Source organism: Arvicola amphibius, chromosome 6 (genome assembly GCF_903992535.2).
Source record: "Arvicola amphibius chromosome 6, mArvAmp1.2, whole genome shotgun sequence".
NCBI lineage: Eukaryota > Metazoa > Chordata > Mammalia > Rodentia > Cricetidae > Arvicola > Arvicola amphibius.
The window spans coordinates 46,096,090-46,119,728 of NC_052052.2; the positions used below are offsets into that span (position 1 = coordinate 46,096,090).

General features: G+C 44.6%; 1 protein-coding gene across 1 annotated transcript in view; it reads right to left on the bottom strand.

The window, feature by feature from the left end:
• Dnajc6 (DnaJ heat shock protein family (Hsp40) member C6) overlaps positions 1-23,639 on the bottom strand; it is a 97,128-nt gene that overhangs the window by 30,776 nt on the left and 42,713 nt on the right. Inside the window, exons 2-5 of the mRNA XM_038334728.1 lie at positions 14,916-15,066; positions 13,841-13,890; positions 13,598-13,746; positions 3,584-3,706 (exon numbers count right to left, since the gene is read on the bottom strand). Coding sequence (XP_038190656.1) covers positions 3,584-3,706; positions 13,598-13,746; positions 13,841-13,890; positions 14,916-15,066 — 473 coding nt within the window. The remainder of the gene's footprint in view (positions 1-3,583; positions 3,707-13,597; positions 13,747-13,840; positions 13,891-14,915; positions 15,067-23,639) is intronic.

Consider the following 23,639-nt stretch of genomic DNA (forward strand, 5'->3'; position numbering starts at 1 on the left):
TTCCTGGGAGAGGACACCTATGTGCGTGCCCCCTTGGAAGGAAGCAGATCTGCTAGGCCAGCAAACAGCCTGAGCTCGGCTTACAACCTCCATATTCTCCGTGAGAAACAAAATCTCTACCACTTAAGTCACCCCATCTATGATTGCCTTGTGACAACATCCTGCAACCCAGCTGATGGAAGAAAGCTTGTTCTCTCCTAGAACAAGCAAAAGGGAAATTGCTTCTACTTGTAGTGGCTCACACCAGTTTACAAACTTCCCTATTATGGGTGCTGAGTTAAAGTCTGCTCCTCCATATTTTTGTTTGTTTGTTTGTTTGTTTGTTTGTTATCAGGCAGCCTCATCAGGTAGCCCTTACTGGAGCTCACTGGTAAACAGAAGAGGTTAGCCTCAACTCAGAGATCCGCTTGCCTCTGCCCACCAAGTGCTAGCACTTAATGGTGTGGGCCACCACACCCGATTTTTCTCTACAACTTCTACAACTTTTTCTATGCTTCCCTTCATGAAGGGAGAAACCCACTCCTTTTGCTCAGGCAGTCCTTCACATATCTGACATGCCTTTCCAGTCCATCAGCCCTCTGGATCCAGATTAAAGCCAGCTGAATCCCTGCCATTCTTCTTCCTTTGGAATTCCATCCTAAAAGACGTTAACGTTTGGAATGCACATCTCTGCACGTACCTAACACATCAGTCTTTGGTGTGCCCAGACAGCAAGGCAGAGAATGAGCTCTGGTCAAACTGTCTTCATTTAAGCTCAGCCAGAAATGGCACTGATGGAAAAGATGATGGCTCTGCCTCCAAGAACAGCTGCTGATACTGCCCAGAGAAGAACCTATGCCTTGGGGAAGTCAGGAGTTCTGAACACTATAGTTACCCATAACAAGTCAGCGGCTTCTGAAGCAGGTGCCAGAGGCAAGGGTGGAAGCCGGCCTGCACCTCCTTCAGGTACTCATCATAGGCCCCTGACACTCATGGGGCTTCACCATGACCACACGGGTAGGATGATTAGAGCCTGAAGCTGCACCCAACTCCACCTTAGAGAAGATATCCGCTGAGCCATGTGTCCAGCCCCATTTCATGTCATTTTTTTCTATTTTTTTATGTGCATGGTTGCTTTGTCTGAATATATGTTTGTGCACCGCATGAATGCCTGGTACCTAAGATCAGAAGAGGGCGTTGGATCACCAGAGCTATAGTTACAAGCAAATGTGTGATGGAGGAGAGTTATCTGTCTATGTTACTTTCATTGGCTAATTAATAAAGAAAACTGCCTTGGCCCTTTAAGAGACAGAAAATTAGGTAGGCGGAGTAGACAGAACAGAATGCTGGGTAGCAGGAGTGGGGAGATGCTTCAGGCAGTCGCCATAGTGAGTCTCCATGCTTCTCCTCTCCGAGATGGACGCAGGTTAAGATCTCTCCTGGTAAGCCACACCTCGTGGTGCTACACAGATTACTAAATATGGGTTAAAGGAAGATGTGAGAATTAGCCAATAAGAGGCTGAAACTATGGGCCAGGCAGTATTTAAAAGAATACAGTTTCCGTATAATTATTTTGGGTAAAGCTAGCCGGGTGGCGGGATGCAGCCCTGCCGCTTCCTTCTACAAATGTGAGTCACAGACATGGGTTCTGGGAACTGAACTTGGGTCCTCTGTAAGAAGAGCAAGCACTCTTAATCGTTGAGACACTTCTCCCGCCCTCTTTCATGGTTTTCTTGAACTTGCGCATGGTTACAGGAAGCCAGGGACTACACAAGGGTGGCTTAGGGTGACCAACAGTTCATGAAAAGTATGCTCACCATTGTAACATCTCAAACTGCATGTCAGGTTCCTTTTTTGTGGTCACTGTAATGACCATGGCAACAAAATCCCCAGATGAATCCACAAAGTCTTGGATTTTTAACTCATTGTGATTGCATTATGAGAGCTGGGGAACCTCTAGCCTCTCTTCAACTTTTAGAAAAAAATGTAAGTGAAAATCCCCAATGCACTTAAGACTGCCTAGGCCCTAAAAGCAACCTGTTCTTTGAGTGATCCATCGTGGCTCTAAAAGCTAAGCCCTGCGGCCTCAGACATTAAATGCTTACAGACACCGAGCGTTTTGTATCGCTTGCCAAGGACTGGGAAGTTGAAACAGAAATACAAAAAGGTTCTTCAACTGGCTTCTCTTTTTCAGCCAGCTGGCTCCCACAGAGGTGAAAGTCATCCAGTAGCCTCAGCAAAACAAAACAACAAACAGCATCACTACAAACCGATTGATGTTTGCAGGAGGAATAGACTATTTCCAGCGCTTATGCCCAGGCTCCCTGTGTTCATAGGCACAGCCACTTGCTCAGATCTTCTGTGGCAAAGTTCAGAGAAAGTTTCTTCCCACGAGAGGGCAGACCAGTGGGAAGCGGGCAGGGGACGGCCTGGGGTGATGCTATGTGTTAAATGCCACAGGTGATCTTTAGCTGCACAGACATTACATTCAGGGAATGCCTGTGCTGTGAAAAACACCCAAGAATTAGAAAGGTTTTGCAGGGAGTTGAGTTTTAAGAAACTGTTAAGAGAGGAAGGGCTGGGGAAAGGGGCTGGAGGAAACCCAAGCCAACAATCCCTTTGAGAATTATTTGGAAATGCAGCTGGTCTGTGAAACTACTCACAAGGGCATAAATGTCAATTTCTCTTATTTTTATCTTAACACAACTTGTTGAGAAAATTGAAACTTTTTATAACCATCGTATCCATACAAAGCTCAGTGCATTTTTTTAACCCATGTATCCACAACTCTTTTCCCACCTCTTTTAAGATACTCAGCACAGTTTAGAACCCCTGCATTATGTACGCTGTGAGCTCAGACCTCCCCCTCCCTCTCTCAAACATCAAGCCAAGAATAAAGTCAGGTTCTGTGGCAAACATCGGTAATCCCATCATTTGGGAAACTGAGAGGCGGGAGGATTGCCACAAATTCAGGACCTGTCTGGACTATTCAGTAGGAATTCATCTCAAAAAAAAAAAAAAAAAAAAAAAGCACCATCAAGAATAATAGATTCTTCCCTCAATTGTTTTACCTTTAGGGGCTAGGGAAAAGGCCACAAGTAAGAAAATAGGTTTTCCATTATTTTGAGTGAGGTAACCCAGACACAGAAAGACAATTATCACATGCATTCACTCATAGGGGCTTTTTAAACATAAAGCAAAGAAAACCAGCCTACAAACCACAATCCCAAAACTTAGACAACAATGAGGACACTAAGAAAGACTTACATAGATCTAATCTACATGGGAAGTAGAAAAAGACAAGATCTCCTGAGTAAATTGGGAGTATGGAGACCTTGGGGGAGGGTTGAAGTGGGGAGGGAAGAGTCAGGGAAGGGAGCAGAGAAAAATGTAGAGCTCAATAAAGATCAATTTAAAAAAAAGCAAATAGATTTTTCAAAGTAATACATCATTTCTTCCCTCCCCTCATTTTTTACCTGCCTGGCATTGCTCTACCTCTAAACCGAGGCTCGGTAAAGGCTGTTGAGCTCAGAGGTCACCCTTCTGGATACAGCTGCCCATATTTCACCAAAGCCTCACCAGCAAAGGACCAAAGAATACTCACCAAGCAGTGGACAACGCAGACATTTTTGGGATTCTGCAGTAGCCAGTTGTACATATTCCGACACACAGCAAACAAGTTGTGTAGACTTGGGGCCTGCCTGATGGGCCAGCTGCATTCTGAGACCTGAAGAAATGGAGGAAGGAAATGAATTTTCCCGTCTCCATAAACACACATCACACACAGCATCTGGGAGCGGCATCCCGTCCTTTCTCCATATATGAGACAGGGTGTAAATGCAGAATGACAGGCTTAATGCAATGATTTGTTCAGATCTCCATAGTCATGGGTTATACCACTAGAAGTCACATTGTGGCATCTTTCGATTTGCAGACAGAGTTGGAAAAGGATCTAAATGCAGAAAGAGAAGCATCACACAGTCATTTTTATAATACGGGGTCTCAAGTACATAGCCCAGCTGACCTTGAATTCATCATCCTCCTGCCTCAGCCTTCTGAGTAATAGGATTACAGGAGGGCTAAGCTGACTTAATACAATAGTTTTTTGTTTTGTTTTAATTAAATAACTCTTTCACTAAAGATATTAAAACACATTTAGAAATACATTTTAAGTCAACTAGGCAATTTATGCTAGCACTCTGATTTTTTTTAATTGCCTTAGGTGGCACAGAGTTCAGTTTCTAGTATCCTTCTTCTAGATGTTGCTCTTAGATCCTGTGGTCTCCATGGTCATTTAAGCTCTCCTCATAACATGTAAAGTCCTGCAGAGTGAGCCAGGGTGGCTTATGTGTCTTAGTGTTCCCCACAGGGGAAATATGTCCTATCTTCATTTAACATACATATTGGATGTGTTAGAGTCCTGCCTTGATGCTGCTTGGCCTGATCTGGAGGACAATCAAAGAAGACATGCATTGATTAGATGGCAACTTTGATGATGAGAAAACTGACTCGGGTCTTTTGAGTATTATCCATTAGCTTTGGCAGCACTGGCTCGACGACCAACTGCCTCACTGTGCAGGGCACGTGCACAGACTGACTGCACATTTACTAGTCTAATATTAAGAAGTTTAGACTTGGGGAAACTTTACATCTTTAACCCTTTCTGTCCTCATACAATGTGGGGGATGGGACGTACTTCCACAGCTGTAGGTATTATGGGAGAATCAACTGCCAGGGCTCAGTCTGTAGCTGACACACACAAGTTGATCAATAAAGGTCAGCAATCATTATTATCTGACCAAACCATTGCCAGTGCAAAGCTCTGGGATCAGACTGAAAACACTGAGCCTGCGAGGTTGGAGTGTAGGTGAAGGGCAGACCACAGGAGGCCTAAAGAAGAGCATTAGGGGGTGGCTCGGTTGATAAAGGGTTTGCAGGCGAGAATGAAGACCAGAACTGGATCTTATCCCCAGAGCCCACAAAACCCCTGCTCAGGGATTGCAGCACTCAATCTGGAGGCAGAGCCCAAGGATCCCCTGGGCCAGCTAGCTGTGAGCTTCAGGTCTATCAAGAAAGTCTCCGCCAAGAAATAAAGTGGACAGTGATCTAGGTAGACACCCAGCGTCTCAGCCTCAGACCGCACCCATCCATGCACACACCCCTACATTCACACCAGGAGGAGGAGGAGGAGGAGGAGGAGGAGGAGGAGGAGGAGGAGGAGGAGGAGGAGGAGGAGGAGGAGGAGGAGGAGGGAGAGAAGGCTATTTGAAAAGACTTACTCTGGGATCTGCATTTTCCAACAGAAGGAGGCAAAGGAATCATTCAGGGGTCAGTAAGAAGTGGGAAGTTGAAGGAAGGGGTGGTGGTGGCTTAGCTCAGTGGCAGCGGGGTACAAACACACATCAGCAACTCAGGAGACAGTCTCAGTAAATGCTCATGGGGCTGCAGCGGCTGTGCACAGGAGTGCACTTAAGAGAGGTGACAAGGGGGACACCCGTGCATGTGGCTTGAGTGGCCAGACAGAGGGATGGAATCAACAAGGCATGCAACGTGGCATAGAAAATACTGGCCTAAAAAAACTCAGACACTTCCAGCTCCCTATGCTTGACACTGGGAAGGGAGGTGAGAGAAATCTCACTGGCTGGCCCTTTCACCAGATAATGCCAATAAAAATATAAATGAGAAATTATCTGTGCGTGCTGACCTCATGAAACAAAGGTGGGAGTTCCCTTTCTGGTCTGCCCAGGCAGCCCCCTCTTTTTTGTTGATCTGAAGCCCTTTTGCTATACAATGACCGTGGGTGAAGAGGAGCTTCCAGGTTACCCATTTTTCTACACCCTTGGCAATAACAGATGTGGCGTGTTAAACCAAGTGTGTGAAACACTTCACATAACTATTCTAAGGTCCAGGAGATGCCAGCTCAGGCCTGTCAGTTTAAACTCCACAATGGCTAACCCCTTCTAACCAACACGGGTCAGAGCTATCTGTCCTACTGTTTACTTCCCAAGGGCTCCCAGCTGATGACTTCTCACAGAATAGAAATGACTTACTGAATGAAACAGTTAAAAAATTAGAAGAATAAATTTTGTTGTCAGGGGGATTACAAAATACAGCTCTGCCAATGCTGTTTCCTGTCTGTGGTGTTTCTCATCTTTGGAAAACTTTATTACCCCAGTCAAAGCCCAAGTTCAGTGTCCCCTTGTCTCTGACCCTCACAGCTACAACAGTCATGCTTGTGTCCGTATCCCGGCCTGTTTTCATCTATTCCAGATTTTATTAGGAGAGCAGCATAGCTGCAGATTCAGGATGGGTTTTCTTGTCGTAGTTACCCTTGACCACCTGCGTTGGCCGTCTCAGGCTTTCATTCTCATGGGTGTTTGTTGGGTCTAAGTCGGTATTTGAGGATCGTTGTGGGGATTAGGGAAAGTTTATTGTCAGCTGTATTGACCCTTGAACTGACTGTCTCCCTCCCTAGCTTCTGAGTTCCGTGAAAAGAGAAAGCATGGCTTCTCCTCTTGGTCACCTCACTGCCGGATGTCTGTGTCTCAGGTGGGTTGCTGCTGTGGGGATGGATGAATAAAAACTAAAGGAATAAGTTCTCTTTTTTTGTAATAGAATTTGTCTAATATCATTTTTTAAAGGATTTATCCCATTTTCGTTTTTATTATGTGTACACATGTGTGGGTACACACAGGGGCCAGAAGAGGGCGTAAGATCCCCTGGAGCTGGGGCTGGAAGAGGTTGTGAGCTGTCCCACATGGGTGCTGAAAGATGAACTCACAAAGCCAGCAAAGGCTCTTAAACACTGAGCCACCTCTCCAGCCTCTACATGAATATCTTGAGAATGAACAGGTGGATCAAATTTGTTGGAATTTTTTTTTTAGACTACAACAGAGTGAAAATACAAGATTTCTTTTCCCCGAGGCAGTATTTTTAAAGTTTTAAAAACTGTACACTAACCACCCACACATCACATGTCAATACCTGAAATGAAGCTCAGCTAAAAGCTGGCTAAACTGTTCTTAGCACAATAGGCCAACAGCTCTAGAATCATTAAATCAATCAAGCAAATAATATTAATTTAATGTGCTCCGTAATTATATCTTTACTTGATATATAATTACATAGCACTAGGCAAACACATAATTACAATTTTTTAAAGAAACGTGTTCTCTGTCTAAAGGAGGAAAAACATTAAGACAGAAACACCTCCCCTCCAAATTAGGAATTTGATCAGTGCCAGTTTTTCTGTGATTCTCTAGGTCACACTCAATGCAATAAGTCTGATCCTAGACTGCACAACATTTCATTACACCGTCTTCAGCCTCCCTGAACACTCCTGGGGTCACTGAGCATCAGAGAGTACCATGTCAGTTACAGGCCCACCGTGATATGAGAAGCAGAGGCCAAGGCAGCTGAAGGGCTGGAGCTAGGTGACACCCATCTTGAGCTAAATGGTGCGCTAAGCACAAGAGTCAACAGTGAAGTGGAGTGACAGACTGGCTTGCCCTATCTGGTGTTTTCTGATTAGTTCATCATTTATGGAAGACAGGAGTATTTCAGTCACCAATGGTGAAATTCTACTATTGCCAGTGTCAATCTCGGCCACCACTTATGGGGTACTTACTCCAGGCCAGGCACTCCTCATCAAATTTATTTCTTACAGTAAGCACATGGTAAAAGACTGTGCAGGTTAGGGATGGTGTTCGGTTGGTAGAATGTATGATTTCCACACATGAGGCCCTAGGTTTGATCCCCAGCACTATAAAGAGAGGAAGAGGAAGGAGGAGGAAATGGGTGGATGGAAGGAGGGAGGAAGGAAGGTGGGTACAGGCAAAAGCATGAGCGCCCATTTAAAGGGGTATCAAGGATTTATCGGGATACACTCACGGGTACACAAGGTAAACAGTCACCATGGTCTTTCGTTTTGCTCAGGGGTGAATGGAACCAGCTGTCCCATCTCTGACCACCACAGGAGAGAGTGAACGACTGTCCCTTCCTTCCCTTTTAAGAGGTCATGTCTGCAGACAAGAAGCACCTCCTTGCCTCTCTCGGACCAGACAGCCCAAGGTGATGGGCAGAGCAAATACCCACTACAGGAGGGTACTTGAGAGATGGGTGCTGTTATTGTCATAATTACCTTTTTACAGGGGACGGTTTTGAGACAGGGTTTCTCTCTGTAGCCCTGGCTGTCCTGGAACTATCTCTGGAACTGGACAGGCTGGCCTCGAGCTCACAGAGATCTACTTGACTCCGCCACCCAAATGCTAGGATTAAAGGCAAGCACCACAACACTTGGCTATTGTAATCATTTTACACATAAAAGAACTGAGTCCAAGAAGCCGTGGAAGGTCTTGTTCAGTAAAATGAACAACTGAGACATGAGCCTAAGGTAATTTTTAAGCTTATAATTTGTGTATAATATAGGATTTCATCCCAATAAATATAATCAATTCCACTGTGACGCCCTGCCTATCGTTATTAGCAGTAGCTTCATAATGCATTTGTGAGGCGGTAGCTGTCCTTTCCCTACGGGGACACATTCAGTTCATGGAAGGTTGTGTGACTGCACTTTGTGAGCCTCTGGCCCCCAGTCCAGAGATCTGTCTCCACCTTCCCATTTCCTGTTCAGACACTAAAGTATGGAGCCAAAGAGAGAAAGTGGTAAGCTCTCTTCGTGACAGGGACGTCTTCAGTGGACTCTAGAAGGAAGGAGGGAACACCCTGACTTGCAGTCAAGGGCCCTGTAAAAATCCAAGTCGTTAACACACCTTCCAAACACTGAACTGTTTTTAAAGGCAAAAAATAAATCCTACAGGATTTGGAAATAACCACACATTAACAAAGAACATAAAAGAATCAACTGGTTTCCGTTTGGTGACTGGTTTCTACACTACCAACAGGACCGTCTACTACACTGGTTTCTACACTACTAACAACAGGACCGTCTAACTACTAACTACTAATAACTATTACTAACCACTAACCCGGTACTGTCCTTCGTAGGTGGACAGAGAAGGGTGGGCCTGGGCAGCACCGAACGGCATTCTCAGAACTTCAGAACACTGGGCAAGGTTAGACCTGACCTCTATTCGTCCAGATTTCTAGTTTTTCCAGCAGTATTGTCAAGAAATGAGTGGTGCAAAGATTCTTGATATTAAAGGGCCTAGCTACAAACCTGCGCAGAAACCCAGACACACACACACACACACACACACACACACACACACACACACACACTGAAAGAGAGTGGGAGGGAGGGGAACGAGAGGGAAGGAAGGGAAGAGAGAGGGAGAAGGATAGGGAGAGGGAGAGAGGGGGAAAAGGGAGAGAGGAGGGATGGGTACAATGTTAACAATGGGGATAATAAAAAGGGTTTAGATCTAGATAGTGGTGATAGTTATACAACATCACTGAGTGCAATTAGTGAAACTGGATTACATACTTCAAGTGGTTAAAATGGCATCACTGCTAAATACATTTTCCAGTAATGTTTTTAAAGTACAAGCACCTGGTTAAAGCTCTCTACAGCCCACCAACTGATCTAAAGATATAACGTATCTATTAGTGTTTGTCATTCAGGTTAAGAATATTTGTCTCAGGGCTAGAATTGGCTCAACATAACAGCATATACTGCTCTTCCAAGTGACTCTGGTTTTGTTCCCAGCATATACTTTGAGCAGCTCACAGCCATTTGGAACTCCAGTTCCAGGGGATCCGATGCCATCTTTTGGCTTCTAAAGGCACCTATGCACATGGTATATAAAAACCCACACAGGTGTATGAATAAATGTAACAAAATAAATAATTTTAAAGAAGAGTATTTGGCTTAACCAATTCATTTTATGCTTCCTCAAATGTCATCAACAGCATTGATACTTTTAATCCCCAAGGGTAGATACTTTCTATAAATAATAATAAAAAGATTGTACCTACTTGGCAATCCTGAATGGGCATTCTCGTGCCTTGATTTCAATATACGTTTATTTGCCAATATTAGTTTTGAGTAAGCTCCTTTACTAACTTGAGACGACAAAATTCCTTTCTCCACCACCGTGACCTCTACCCCAAAACTTAACCACGTAATCAAAGGGGATGTGACGGAGCTCAGGCTTCACACAGGCAGAGCTAGAGTCATAGAGTCTGTGAGTAACATCAGTCCTGCAGCATGCCATTTCCAATGATCCTTTATGGAAAAATATACCTACGTTTATTAAAATGAGATTAAGGGGCAGACCTAGCCCTTCACTAAACTGGAAACAGGAGAGCATGGCTCTAGTCCTCACTGCCTGGAGGATAGGAACTACGATGTCAGATTATCTAAGCATGTGACAATGAGCTGCCAATCAACTCATAGAGTCAGTGCTGGGAGAGATGAGCAATGGCTTTGGAAAGAGATGAACCAAAAAGGAAGGGCTGAGGGGAAAATGTAGACTTGGGGACCATCTTCCTGTAACTAAGGATTGAGAGACGCAGGCCAGCAGGTCCAGTTCCCTTCTGACCAACTCTGCTGGGACTCTCGGGAAGGTTTGTAGATGCTGTGCCATCCACGGTGTGGGAACAAAGTGTAAAAGCCTGGGGTGTGTGACCTCTCCCCTTAGTGAAGAAAGACCAGCAAAGGAAAGGGTGGGGGACCTGTAGCTCAGGCGGCTTTTAGGGAGAAGGTATAGTCCATGCAAAAGTACTACGTGTGAGTGCATTGTGAGTGTGTGTGAGAGAGTGTGTGTGTGTGAGTGTGTATGTGTGTGTACATCATTTGTGCATCCCTGACTGGCACACAGACTCTAGTAATGAAGGGCAGTGCATGACGAAGCGCAACGCCCTCATGACAAGCCTTCAAAGACCCACTCTACCCCTGCTTAGAAGAGAAACGACAGCACTTCTTCCACGTCCCGTCCGCTGTGCATCCAGCTCTGGGTGGGGCCGGCTGCACGCCTGCCCCCCAGCACCGAGCATCTCCACAGGCTCCACAGTTATTCACATTCACCTTTAGAACGCCCTGCATTCTCTTTTCAACCAGGCTTAAGTGCTTTGACAGCAAGAACCAAATATTTCTATTATAGCTCCAATGTTTAAGAATTCTTGGCACATCTGTTATTTTGGGAAACATTTATTAGCCATGCTGGGCGCTGTTCTGTAGTTCAAATTAAATAAACAAGGTCCTGCTCTCTTAGGGCACGTGAAAGCAACCCAAGGTAGATGTTCAGTATGTAATCCCTGCTCCCTTTTGCCAATTAAGACCAGTAGCAAGAGCTTGAGCTACACTATTAGGTGCCTTTCTTTATAAATAACTTTATAGGGCTCAGCAGGGAGAGTGTTTGTCATGCAAGAATGAGAACATCTATAACCAAAGCACTGAAGAGAGGGCATGGCAGGTCTCAAGGGCTCACTAGCCAGCCAGTCTAGCTGAGACAGCAAGCTCTGGGCCCAGTGAAAGACCATGTCGCAAGAACTAAGAAGGAGAATCAATTAGAGAAGATGCCCTGATGTTAGCCTCTGGTTTCCATGTGTTCCTGCACACACACACACACACACACACAACCAGAGTGAAGAGGGGGGGCTTTTAAAAAAAGATACTCAAGCATATCTTCACATATATAAATGCTTCTGTGCCAGTCTTACAAATTTACTTCTTTCAATAGAAAACCGAGGCTGTCACAAATATATCAAAAGCAAATGAAATTTCTATGAAATACTGTTCAGGATATTCCATTGTCCTTCAGTTGTGAAAATAATGGCATTCACTTAGTCTCCAAATGAGAAAGAAAAAAAAACTCAGCCTCAAATATTTTAAGCGTATTGCTGTATACTTGCAATCCTAGCACCCGAGAGCTAAAGAAGGAAGAATGAAAATTCCAGACCAGTCTGGGCTATGTAGCAAGAACCTGCCTCAATAAACAAAAGAGACGGTTGTGTTCCATTAGAACATCAGGGTCCATCAATGTTTGAAGTTCACTTTCTTAGAATTATATAATAGAGGAAATAAAAATTGAAAGGTTAGTTTATTGTGATAGATTTTAAAGAATTGCGTGCAAAACTCTTATCACAGAGTGGCAATTTCAATCCAACCACTTCAAAATGGTTTTTATTTGTTTATCTGTCTGTTTCTGCCTGCCTGCATGCCTGTCTGTCTGACTGTCTGAGATAAGGTCTTGCTATTTATTGATCCCAGGCTATCCTTGAACCTGATGTGTAGCCCAGGTTAACCATGAATTTGTTCTCCTCCTGCCTCTGCCTCCAGAGTGCTCAGACTACAGGTCATACCAGCTTCAAAATAGGCTTGTGAGGGCTTCTCAAAGAGGGATCCCTGCAGCAAAGGTAAGAGAAGTGCCCAGGACAGCAAGGGTAGGAGAAGAGTCCCAGAAGTAGTTAGAAACGCAGACTCCTTGCCCCACCCCCATCTGCCTGAAGCAGAAGCCCTCTGAGAGGTTCTCATGCACACTGAATTTCAGGAGTGTTCTAAGATCAAGTCGAAAAGATCCTTAGCAAAACTTTCCTGTCTTGTCGATTGTTAGGGCAGGAGGGGATTTGGGAGAAGCCCATGGAGCCAAGTTTGTGTGTGTCGGATGGGTGTGGAAACTAAACCCGGGGATTGTTAAGAGCGACCAGAGCCTTAAGCAAAAACATGGTCTAGCATAAAAGTGAGGGTCCATTGCTTTGCATACCCGAAATCAAAGTTCACTTTTTTTTTTTAACATTTACTCATTTATTTTGTGTATGTATGTGCCCACATCTATGCCTTGGCACATGTGTAGAATTCAGAGGACAACATGTGAAAGTCAGTCCCCTTCTTCTGTGGGCCCCAGGTATTGAGTTGAGGTCATCAAGTTTGGCAGCTAACAAGCATCTTTACCCACTGAGCCATCTCACCAGTCCTAAACTTCTACTTCCTAAATGTCCATGCAAAAAAAGTCACTCCTATTTTTAACAGCTCCAGATGAAGTTATAGAACTAACCATATCTAAAGGATAAGCCACGAATATTTGAAGATAAGAGAAACAGGCAGGCAGGCAGGCAAATAGACAGACAGACAGAGAGCAGTAAAGCCTTATTTCAATAAGTCAATCAAGAACTCCAAAAGTATCAGAAGCCAAAAGTATCAGGCATGATATCAGGTTTAAACCTAAGCAGGGTCCCACCATGCCCTGCCTAGTCAGAAACTAAGAATATTTCTTTACCTTTTTCAAAAATCTTTTTTTAAAAAGCTAATTAAAATTGAAAAGATAATCTAGCGTTTCCAGTGTCAGCTGGAAGCCCAGGCTGATGATCAAAACCAGAAGCAGAAAGCCACTTGCTAGCTCGTGGTTTGGGGAAAGACCCCTCATCTTGGGTCTTTTTATTCTGCTGCATGTGGCATCACATGTAAACTTCTGCATGCCATGTAAATACTTTATAAATGTTGTTCAAACATTATGTTTGAAATTGTATTACCAAGGTGAGATGTGGAAGGGCAAGCATATATATATATATATATATATATATATATATATATATATATATATACCAGAATGTGAGAGACAGAAACAACAGGATCTCAGCAAGTCCAAGACCCCCAACCATACAAATAGTGACGCTACAGTGTCCTCAAGAACCCTTCCCCAGGGCGAAAATTCCTTACCCGACTGTGAAACTTGGCAGTTCGGTATGACTTGGGTGACAGGTTGTATACTGTGTAATGGTCAAGATGTCTGGAATCCAAAAAGCTCCGGATGTCATCCACCTGATTCCGAAATCCTATGTCAACGCTGTCCAGAGGAAAGGACATCACTAGGAGAGGTCACACACAGAGAGAACAGGTTCAAACGATCTGCTGTCAGGTGGAACAGCACCGAAGAGCAGCTGATAAACATGAGACACTTACCAATAATTCTGGAGGTGACGTAAGTGAAGTCTAGGTCTCCCTTTGTGTAGCTAAAAGTAAAAAAATAAATGAGGGGGCACTCATTAGAGCAATCTAACACGACGATTTCTCTCTCCATTTAAACATCATGAACTGGAGCACTTGCGTCCGGTGGGCATATTTTTAACTCTGCAATCTCTCCCCTCTACCAAGGAGGCATCGTTGAGAGAAGGCAGCCCACATCCCCTGTCTGCACCACCCACCTGTGTTTGCTGCCACCCTACACGTGCTCCTTGATGCACCATGTCAATCTTAGAATAAAACTGCTCTGTCTTCCCTAAAGCCCACAGTCCCAAAGTGTCTGACCCCCCCCCCCCCCGGAACTCCGTTTCCCAATTGTGAACTGCTAAGGGGAGAGAAAGAAGAAGCTGAGAAAAAACAAAAGTCCCCTTCTCTTCTACCAACATCTTAGATAAACAACAGAAGAAACAGGAAAGTTTGCCTTTGAAACAAGATGAACATGCCAATCAATATATTGGATTTGGCATTTGATTTCCGAATCAAAACTGCATATTGTAACCAAAAATAAGTGAATAAATTTTTAATTATTAAGAATATAAAAAACTACTATATTATTTATATAAGAATTTTCATATGGGGAAGAGAAATTAACTTCCTCTGCTAACTAAATGTTGAGGGACCAGCAGGCTACTAGTTCTGCTTCAGTTCCCATCCACAGACTGCCTGTGTAGGACCTGATCTAATCCCCAAGCCACTCAAAGACAAATCCTATCAGAGAATTCATTACCTTGCCTTACACCAAGTTGTTGTTTATCGTTTATAAACACAGATATTGTATTAGAACCCCCAACATTTGTAAAGCTAAAGATGGTGACCATCCCATGCCAGCATACCAATGAGCTGAGACCCAGAGACTGTGCTTGTAGCCTCAAAGGGACTTAGCATTATGGTTCCAGTGCCATTTCCCTGTTGGTCAGCGTTGGCAATTATGTCACTGAGTTGACACTATGTGAGTCCAGTAAGCAGTTGGCACACAGCCAGATCCCTTGGGGCGCCCTGGTGCCACCAGCCTCACCTGCTAACAGACTGGATGACTCGAGAGGATGTGTCTTTGAGGGTGTCCTTCAAGTTGTCCTTCAGATTACTGAAGAGCCTCCCGGCACCACCTTTTACCATGTCAAAGAGGCCTCCGCCATAGCTGGGCTCCATGTCTGGAGAGGAGGCACCTGAGAAGGAGAAGCAGAAGATTAGCTTAAGACAATACTGAACCCCAGCCTCTCCTCATCCTATAATACATGCATCGTCTCTAAGAGGCTGGGACTGTCCCAGCAATTATGTACTCCTCTCCAAATTTCCGAGTTTTAGTAATGCTGCTGGGCCCCAGAGAATAAAAGCCAAGTTGTTGTACATGGAGTCTTAGGAAAAGGGACCTCCAGCATTGCACTGCCCAATACCATGGCTGCTATCCATAGGTACCAATTGAGCACTTGAAAGACAACTGGCCAGGCTGAGTTGCTCTATAAGAATACACAGCAACTGCTTTGGAAAGCAGTGTGGAGGTTTCTCAGGAAATTTGGGATCAACCTACCCCAGGACCCAGCAATCCCACTGTTGGGAATTTGCCCAAGAGATGCCCAATCATATTACAAAAGCATTTGTTCAACTATGTTTATAGCAGCATTATTTGTAATAGCCAGAACCTGGAAAAAACCTAGATGCCCTTCAGTGGAAGAATGGATGAAGAAAGTGTGGAATATATACATACTAGAGTATTACTCGGCGGTAAAAAACAATGACATCTTGAATTTTGCATGCAAATGGATGGAAATAGAAAACACCATCCTGAGTGAGGTAACCCAGACCCAAAAAGATGAACATGGGATGTATTCACTCATAATTGGTTTCTAGCCATAAATAAAGGACATCGAGCCTATAATTCATAAAAAATCCTAGAGAAGCTAAATAAGAAGGTGAAACCAAAGAAAAACATATAGTTATCCTCCTGGATATTGGAAGTAGACAAGATTGCCGGACAAAAAATGGGAACTTGGGGGTGGGGTGGGATGGGGGGATCCCAGGTGTCCAGGAAGACGCCTCCAGCTAGTTCCTTGGGCAGCTGAGGAGAGGGTGCCAGAAATGTCCAGATCCTATTGCCATACTCATGAATATCTTGCATATCACCATAGAACCTTCACCTGGCGTTGGATGGAGAAAATGACAGAGCCCTACATAGGAGCACCGGACTGAGCTCCCAAGGTCCTGATGAGGAGCAAAGGGAGGGAGATCATGAGCAAGGAAGTCAGGACTGTGAGGGGTGCATTCACCCATTGAGACGGTGGGACAGATCTAACAGGAGACCACCAAGTCCAGTTGGAATGGGACTGATGGAACAGGGGACCAAACCGGACTCTCTGAATGTGGCTGACGGTGGAGGAGGACTGAGAAACCAAGGACAACGGCGATGAGCTTGAACTCTACAGCATGGACAGGCTCACTTTGAGCCTTGTCAGTTTGGTTGCTCACCCTCCTGGACTTAGGGGGAGTTGGGAGGACCTTGGACTTAACATAGTGAAGGGAACCCTGATGGCTCTTTGGCCTGGAGAGGGAGAGAGTGGGGGTATGGGTGGAAGGGAGGGGAGGGAAGGGGGAGGAGGAGGGGAGGAGATGAAAATTTTTAATAAAAAAATGAGAAAAAAAATTCTAAAAACTTGGGACAAAAAATAATAAAGCACCTCCATATTTTTACAGTGATTACATTTGGAAATAATTCCATTTTAAAAATATTTAACTAAATATCTAATTTTGCCCATCTCTTTTTAATGTGAATAATAATGTTGTGGGACAATGCTCTTGCCCCCTGTAAAGACTTGTCACTCATGTTGGTTTAATAAAATGCTGATTGGCCAGTAGCCAGGCAAGAAATACAGGCATGACAACCAGACTAGGAGAATTCTGGGAAGAGGAGAGATAGAGTCAGTCACCACCCAGATGCAGAGGAAGCAAGAGGAGAATGCCTTACTGAGAAAAGGTAACCAAGCCATGTGACTAAACATAGATAAGAATTATGCATTAATTTAAGTTGTAAGAGCTAGTTAGTAATAAGCCTGAGCAATAGGTCAACCAGCTTATAGTTGATATAAGCCCCTTTGTGTTTCTTTGGAACTGAACAGCTGTGGGACCAGGTGGAACAGAAACTTCCATATACATACTAAAATTATATTTTATTTTATTTTATTTTATTTCATTTCATTTTTTGAAACAAAGTGTTGTCATATAGAGCAGACTACTCCCCACCTTAACCTCCTAAAGCTGGGTTACATGTGTTCACCATCATACTTGGTTTGGAAAAGTTGAAAATTTTAAAGTATCTATATAGCCTGTATTATATTCTATTGTTTGGGATTGACACAGAGAGACCACAGGAAGGAAAAAAAAGCATGCATCTTAAGTTGGTTCATCCAGAGCCTGCTCTGGCCTTCAGTGGACCTGACTGCTAGAGGCCCATTATATACCATTCCTCACAGTAACAGATCCTTCTGTCATGGCTGAGAACTGCACAGTGGCCACTACTGTGACTTATCAGACATTTCAGTGTCTCTTCCCTCGTGACTACAGGAAATTGTACCCCCCCGTGACTAGCTCCTGTCAGTGCTACTGATGTCTGGGTCAAGTACTTCTTTTTTGAGGTACCACCTGTACCACGGGGTGCTTAGTGGAATTCCTTGCCATCGTAGAGTTTAGGACTATCTAGAGATCCAGGAATCCTCTAGGGACTTGGAACCCAGCCTCTGCCAATGCAAGGAAGATGATTTTATTTTATTATTTGTACTGAACTCTGATAAAACGAGGTCATTTTCTTTGTGTTTTCTAGTCAGAAAGTTTTTGTTTTTAACTTCAAGTACCTACTATACTCCTATATGCTACTGGCATATGTCTATAAATCCGTGTCTCCTGCCACTTTCCATTCAGAAAGTTTCTGTTTTTAACTTCAAGTACCTACTATACTCCTATATGCTACTGGCATGTGTCTATAAATCCGTGTCTCCTGCCACTTTCCATTCTTGATCACGAAAGCTGAGGATGCCCGAGGCATCATTAAGCATCTGTTTCCAAGTGGAGCTCTATCAGAAATCGCAGAGAACAGGGCATGCTGGGGAATACGGAAATGGACACGTGAACGAATGACAACCGTGTCCTCCACTTCCCGGGCTGATGTACGAGGGTCATCTGTCTATGTGTTACTTTCATTGGTTAATAAAGAGACTTCCTTGGCCCTTTGATAGGACAGAAAATTAGGTTGGCAGAATAAACAGAACAGAATGCTGGGAAGAAGGCAGTGAGGCAGATGCCTCAGGAAGTCACCATGCTTCTCTGACCCGAGATGAATGTAGACTAGAATCTTCCCAGTAAGCCACCACCTCATGGTGCTACACAGATTACTAAATATGGGTTAAAGCAAGATGTGAGAGTTAGCCAATAAGAGGCTGAAGCTAATGGGCCAAGTAGTGTTTAAATGAATACAGTTTCTGTGTTATTATTTCCAGGGCTAAGCTAGCAGTGCAGGAGCTGGGCAGGACAAGCAGCAGGCCTGCCAACAGCTCCTTGTACACCAGGCTTTCCCATCAGCACTGAACCTTCATGGTATAGTCCCTCACAGTTGAAAACTTTATTATTCCTGCTAAGAGGCAGTGAGGCAGGGTCTCAATCCAAGGCAGACCCGGAATTCACAGCAATCATCCTGCCTCAGTTTTTCACATGATAGGATTATAGGCAACCCGAGGCCGGCCTATTACACGGATGTTTACACTAGGAGAGCTGGAGTCTCCAAGAAGAAGGCAGCTCATTGACAGCCTCGGTTAACTAGAAGAGCCAGCCGTTCACACCCATGTGTGCAGTTCTAAAGTCTAAATGAGAACCAGCCACATCACACTATGCCCCAAGTCCACACCAATCTATGATTCTGCCAGCTGTGGTTAAGATGGTCCTTCTGTGTGTGTGTGTGTGTGTGTGTGTGTGTGTGAGAGAGAGAGAGAGAGAGAGAGAGAGAGAGAGAGAGAGAGAGACTCTCCTCCAGACAAGAAATAATCAAATAATCATTTTGGGGAGTTCAGTTTCTCCTAATCCCAAAGGATTATCCCAGCTGAGTTTATGAATTGTTTAGATTCTCTCTTGGAAGGTCTAGGAAGACACCCTCATCTAAGTACTCAGCCTCCTACCTGTTACAGCACCTTTGCCTGGGGTATGGAAGAGAGTATAGAAGCAGGGAAGACTAGGGGAAGAGGATCCATCTATACAACCAGAGAGGAGCCCTCGTCCCTGTTGAGTAAAGGCTTTCCAGGTGTGCCTGCTAGGAGACAAATACTCACAACCCTCACCTACACACTGTAAGGAAGCTCAATAAACTCCTTGGTTCTCTGCAGTGAACTTTGGAGCAATCAGGCTTCAGTTTGTTACTGGGGTCTGAGGAGGGGAGAATGGGTGTTGCTTATGTCCCCCTGAGAAGGAATTTTAGCAACTCTGCCTTGCATCCAGCCCCACTAACTGTTCCTTGATCTTCTCACCCTCCTACTGTGTGCATTTCACCTGGCAGGTCAGTGACGATGGCACTATTAGGAGGTGTGGCCTTGTTGAGGTCTCTTTGGCTTGAGCTTCCCTCAATGTAACTGTCAGTCAACTTCCTGTTGCCTCTGAGTCAAGATGTAGGACTCTCAGCTCCATCACCACATCTGCCTGCATGCCACCGTGCTCCCTGCCGTGATGATAATGGACTGACCTTCTGAAACTGTAAGCGAGCCCCCTCACTTAAAGGTTTTAATTTATAATACTTGCTGTGGTCAGGATGTCTTCCCCAGCAATAAAAACCCAAACTAAGACACCAACCAAACTGAAGCATTGTGTAGGCAGCCTGAGCGCTGGTGACCCCTCTGCCCTACAGCTGGAGCGAAATACTGGAACCTGGTCTAACAGTGAGGATTAGTGCTACAAGCCTAGGAAGGCTCTCTTGTGTTCTGCTTCCTATCGTGTTCGTTCATTTTCTATTGCTGTGATAAAACCCACGATGACCAAGGCAACTCAGAGAAGGACCGGTTTATCTGGGTTTATAGTTCCAAAGGGTAAGACTCCACCATGGTGAGACATCAGGGCAGCAAGCAGCAGGTATGTGGGCTGGAGAAGCATCTGAGAGCTTATACCTCAAACTGAAAATAGGAAATAGGGAGAGCTAACTACAAACAGCAAGAGTGGTTGGACACCTCAAAGCCTGCCCACAGTGACATACTTCCTCCGGCGAGGCCACGCCTCCTGGTCTTTCACCAACAGTCAACCACTGAAGGTCAACTATTGAACAATCTGAGACCTAGGGGGATCATCTCATGCAAACCACTGTACCTGTGAAAGAGGGCAGATCATCTCCCTTTAAGAACATGCGTGTATAAAAAGTGGTATCCTGTTTTCATGTTAAATATTTTGAGACTAGAGAAGCATAAAATGCCCCTCCCCCATTTAGGCTCCAAAATGCCTAAACCCTCCTGATATACCATGGCTCAGCAGGAACATCAAGTTGATTATCTAGACATCTTGCTGACTCTCAGCTTCATGCTGGAGTAGAACACGGAGGCACAGGCCTATTAAAAGATGTGACTGCCTTTGATCATCTAAAACTTACCCTCGCTCTGCTCATTAAAAATGCTGCAGGAGCCAGGGTGACTCTCCAGAGCCATTTATAACACCCATGACACAAAAGGAGAAGGGGGGCATGGTGTGATTTCGCCCTAATGGCTCATTTGGGTGGGTGTGCCAGCTTTTCTTGGTGAGCTACACTAGGTGTCAAAAGTAAAGATTCTGCAAAAGGTATTCTTGCCTCAGCTAGTGGAAAGAAAGGGAAAGAGTTTCAAAATCTTACAGAGCAATAGCCATACTATGGCGGGATTGAATTCTGGCCTGTGCGCCAAATCCAGTCACGTGTCTGTTTTTATATACTCAGTGAGATTTCAATGACTTTCCTAATATCAAAAGACACTTGAGTTCATACTACATGCTAATTACATAAAGGCTGACTTCCAATGTCTCGAAGTAAATAAAATGTTATTGGAACACAGGGCAGCAGAGGTAGCTCAGTGGTGTATCACTTGCCTGGAATGCACAGGAAGCAAAAGCAGAACGAGACTTTTGTGTTTATGTCTGGTGTGTGGCTGCTTCTGTGCTGCTAGGGCAGAGCTGAAGAGCTGTGACACCTGATGGCCCCAGAGCCTAAGCATTTACCAGCTGGCCCTTTAAGGAAGGTTTCCCAACCTCTGCACCGAACCGCACTAGATTGTCCACCTTAAAGGCTACCTGTAGGAACAGTGCTGACCAGGGTTCTTGGGGGATCTGAGGATCTAACAGGGTGTCAAGGTCAGGACTGAAAGTGTGTGAGAGCACCATAGAATGAGAAAAGTCTCTGTCTGTGCTTCAGGCTCCAAGCAGACTCTTCTGGCATTTTGTCATTTTAGAACCTAACCCCCAGAAGGCAAATATCAGAACCGCACCTAGCCTCTCCACTAACCAGTCCCGTGTAATTCCCAAAAAAATGTCACAAATGAGTTTTCTTGGGCATTATTAGCATTTCGAAGAGCATACTAGCCCTCCCGTTATGAGACCAGCGCCGCGCGCGGGTTGCCCGACTAGTTCTCCTAACGCTGCTGACTGCCGCGAGCGCATCTCTCTCCCCCACTGAACCGCTAACTGTCTGCTCCCTTGTCGACATCCCCTTTTCAAGGAGGACTGGAGGCAATTCACAAGTCATCGGGAAGGTGCCCAGGTGGGCCTAAGTGCCTCACTGTGTGAGAAAGGCAGCAAGGACAGGTGAGGCTGCTCTTAATAGGCATCTTATTTATCTACCTGTGATACCTGAGTCGAGACACTGAAAAGCGCTGAGGAAAGAGAGGGAAAATACGGACAAGGGCATCACAGCCCCGCTGTCATCCCACACATCCTCCCATGGCTCGCACAGTGCATCTGTCAAGGGCACCCTGGACTGCAAGCAGTGACTTTAAGACTCTAAGAAGGCACACTCTCCCTCCCATTCAGTACTGTATCTCGCAAAGACTCAGTGAATTAAAAAAATAATAATAATAAAAAGAAAACCTACAGAGACAATTCTCATTCAATTCACCACGGGGTGTCATGTGCATACCCAGGGCCATAAGTGGTCAACAGAGGACATTAGATCCCCGGAACTGTAGTTACAGATGGTTGTGAGCCATCATGTGGGTACTGGGACTCAAACCCAGGTCCCCTGGAAGAACAGTCAATGACCGTAATTGCTGATACATTTCTCCAGTCCCAAAGGATGTATTTTTAATGGCAAAGGAATTGGTTGAGTATTCCCAACAATATTGTGTAGCAATTATAATTAGCTCACACATACACGTATATATTTATACACACATAACTAACAAGTAAACTGTAGACAAATATAGAGACTTATAGATACTTATGACTAAGGACAAAATGAAAATGAAAATATAAACATTGTATGTGCATACTTATAAGAGAAAAACTTAGCAAGTAGAGAAAGAATTCAGAAGTGTTATATATTTTGGTGTTTTTGAGACAGGATGTCATATAATCCAGGAAGTCCTTGGGCTCTGTAACAGAGTCCTTGGGCTCTGTGTATAGCTGAAGATGACCTTGAACTCCTTCCTGAAGGTTCCACCTCTCCAGTGCTGAGATTATAGGCATACACCACTACAGTTAGCTCAGAAACTATGATTCATATAAAAGAATAACTACACTAACCCAAGCTTATGGGATGCCTCTTATGTACCAGACACTGATCCAAATGCCTAGTGTGCAGTGCTGTTTGATCTTCAAAGACAATTCCACTGCTCTTCCCATTTATGTGGGAAGATGAAGATTCACAGGCCCACCAGGAACTCACTCAAGCTACCACTGTAGATGCTGGGGTGTGGAGCCAGTCAGATTGTTCCAGAGTCCAGGCTTTTATCCACTACATTTTCAAATGAGCTATAGCAATGACAATAATTATAAAATCATAAGTGATTCTTTTCGTTTTTTTTTAATATGACTGCATTTTCTAGATTTCCTACACCTCACAGCTTCACAGTTAAAAACACATAAAATAAAGACAACAGCCAGGTGCTCACTACTACCATCCAGTACGTGATTGCTGAACGGCTGTGGCGCCCTCTCTCTTCTGCACATGACAGTTCCAACACAAAAGCTTCTTGATGGCCTTGGAGGAGCAGCCATGTTTGTCACAGCATCAAGGGCCATCAGCCTTCCTCGGTGGGCCCTCTATGCCTACACAAAGACACCTCCACAGAGTCTTCTGCCTCTCTTCTTTCCAGAAAGCCTCTATCCCTGGTCCTGATAACTGCTACCATTCGGGGCCAGCCAGCTTAGGGTAAGTCTGATAAAACCAACTTTGCTAACAGGTCATGTTCACATTCTTCTCCACCAAAGGGCATCTTCCTTTGTGTCCGTTTGTTTCTTAAGTGTCACCACGTTTCTTAAGTGTCACTCGTTGCCTGGCATCTACCAAGTTGATGGGTGTAGGAGTGAAACCCTAGGCCTCAAAAGGCCTTGGCATGCACTGCCAGCTCCTGCCCCAAGAACAAGACATGCCTTTGCCCAGAACTTGGCCAGGGGCAAAGAAAGTGATGTCATTGCCACAAAAGGCTTCCTTATCCCAAGGTAACCGATTTTCAGCCCTTGATTTCCCATTAATTAAACAAATAGATCATGCAGGCATAATAACTAGCTTCCTTATTAAAGAGCCCACTGCCTTGGCTTCCAG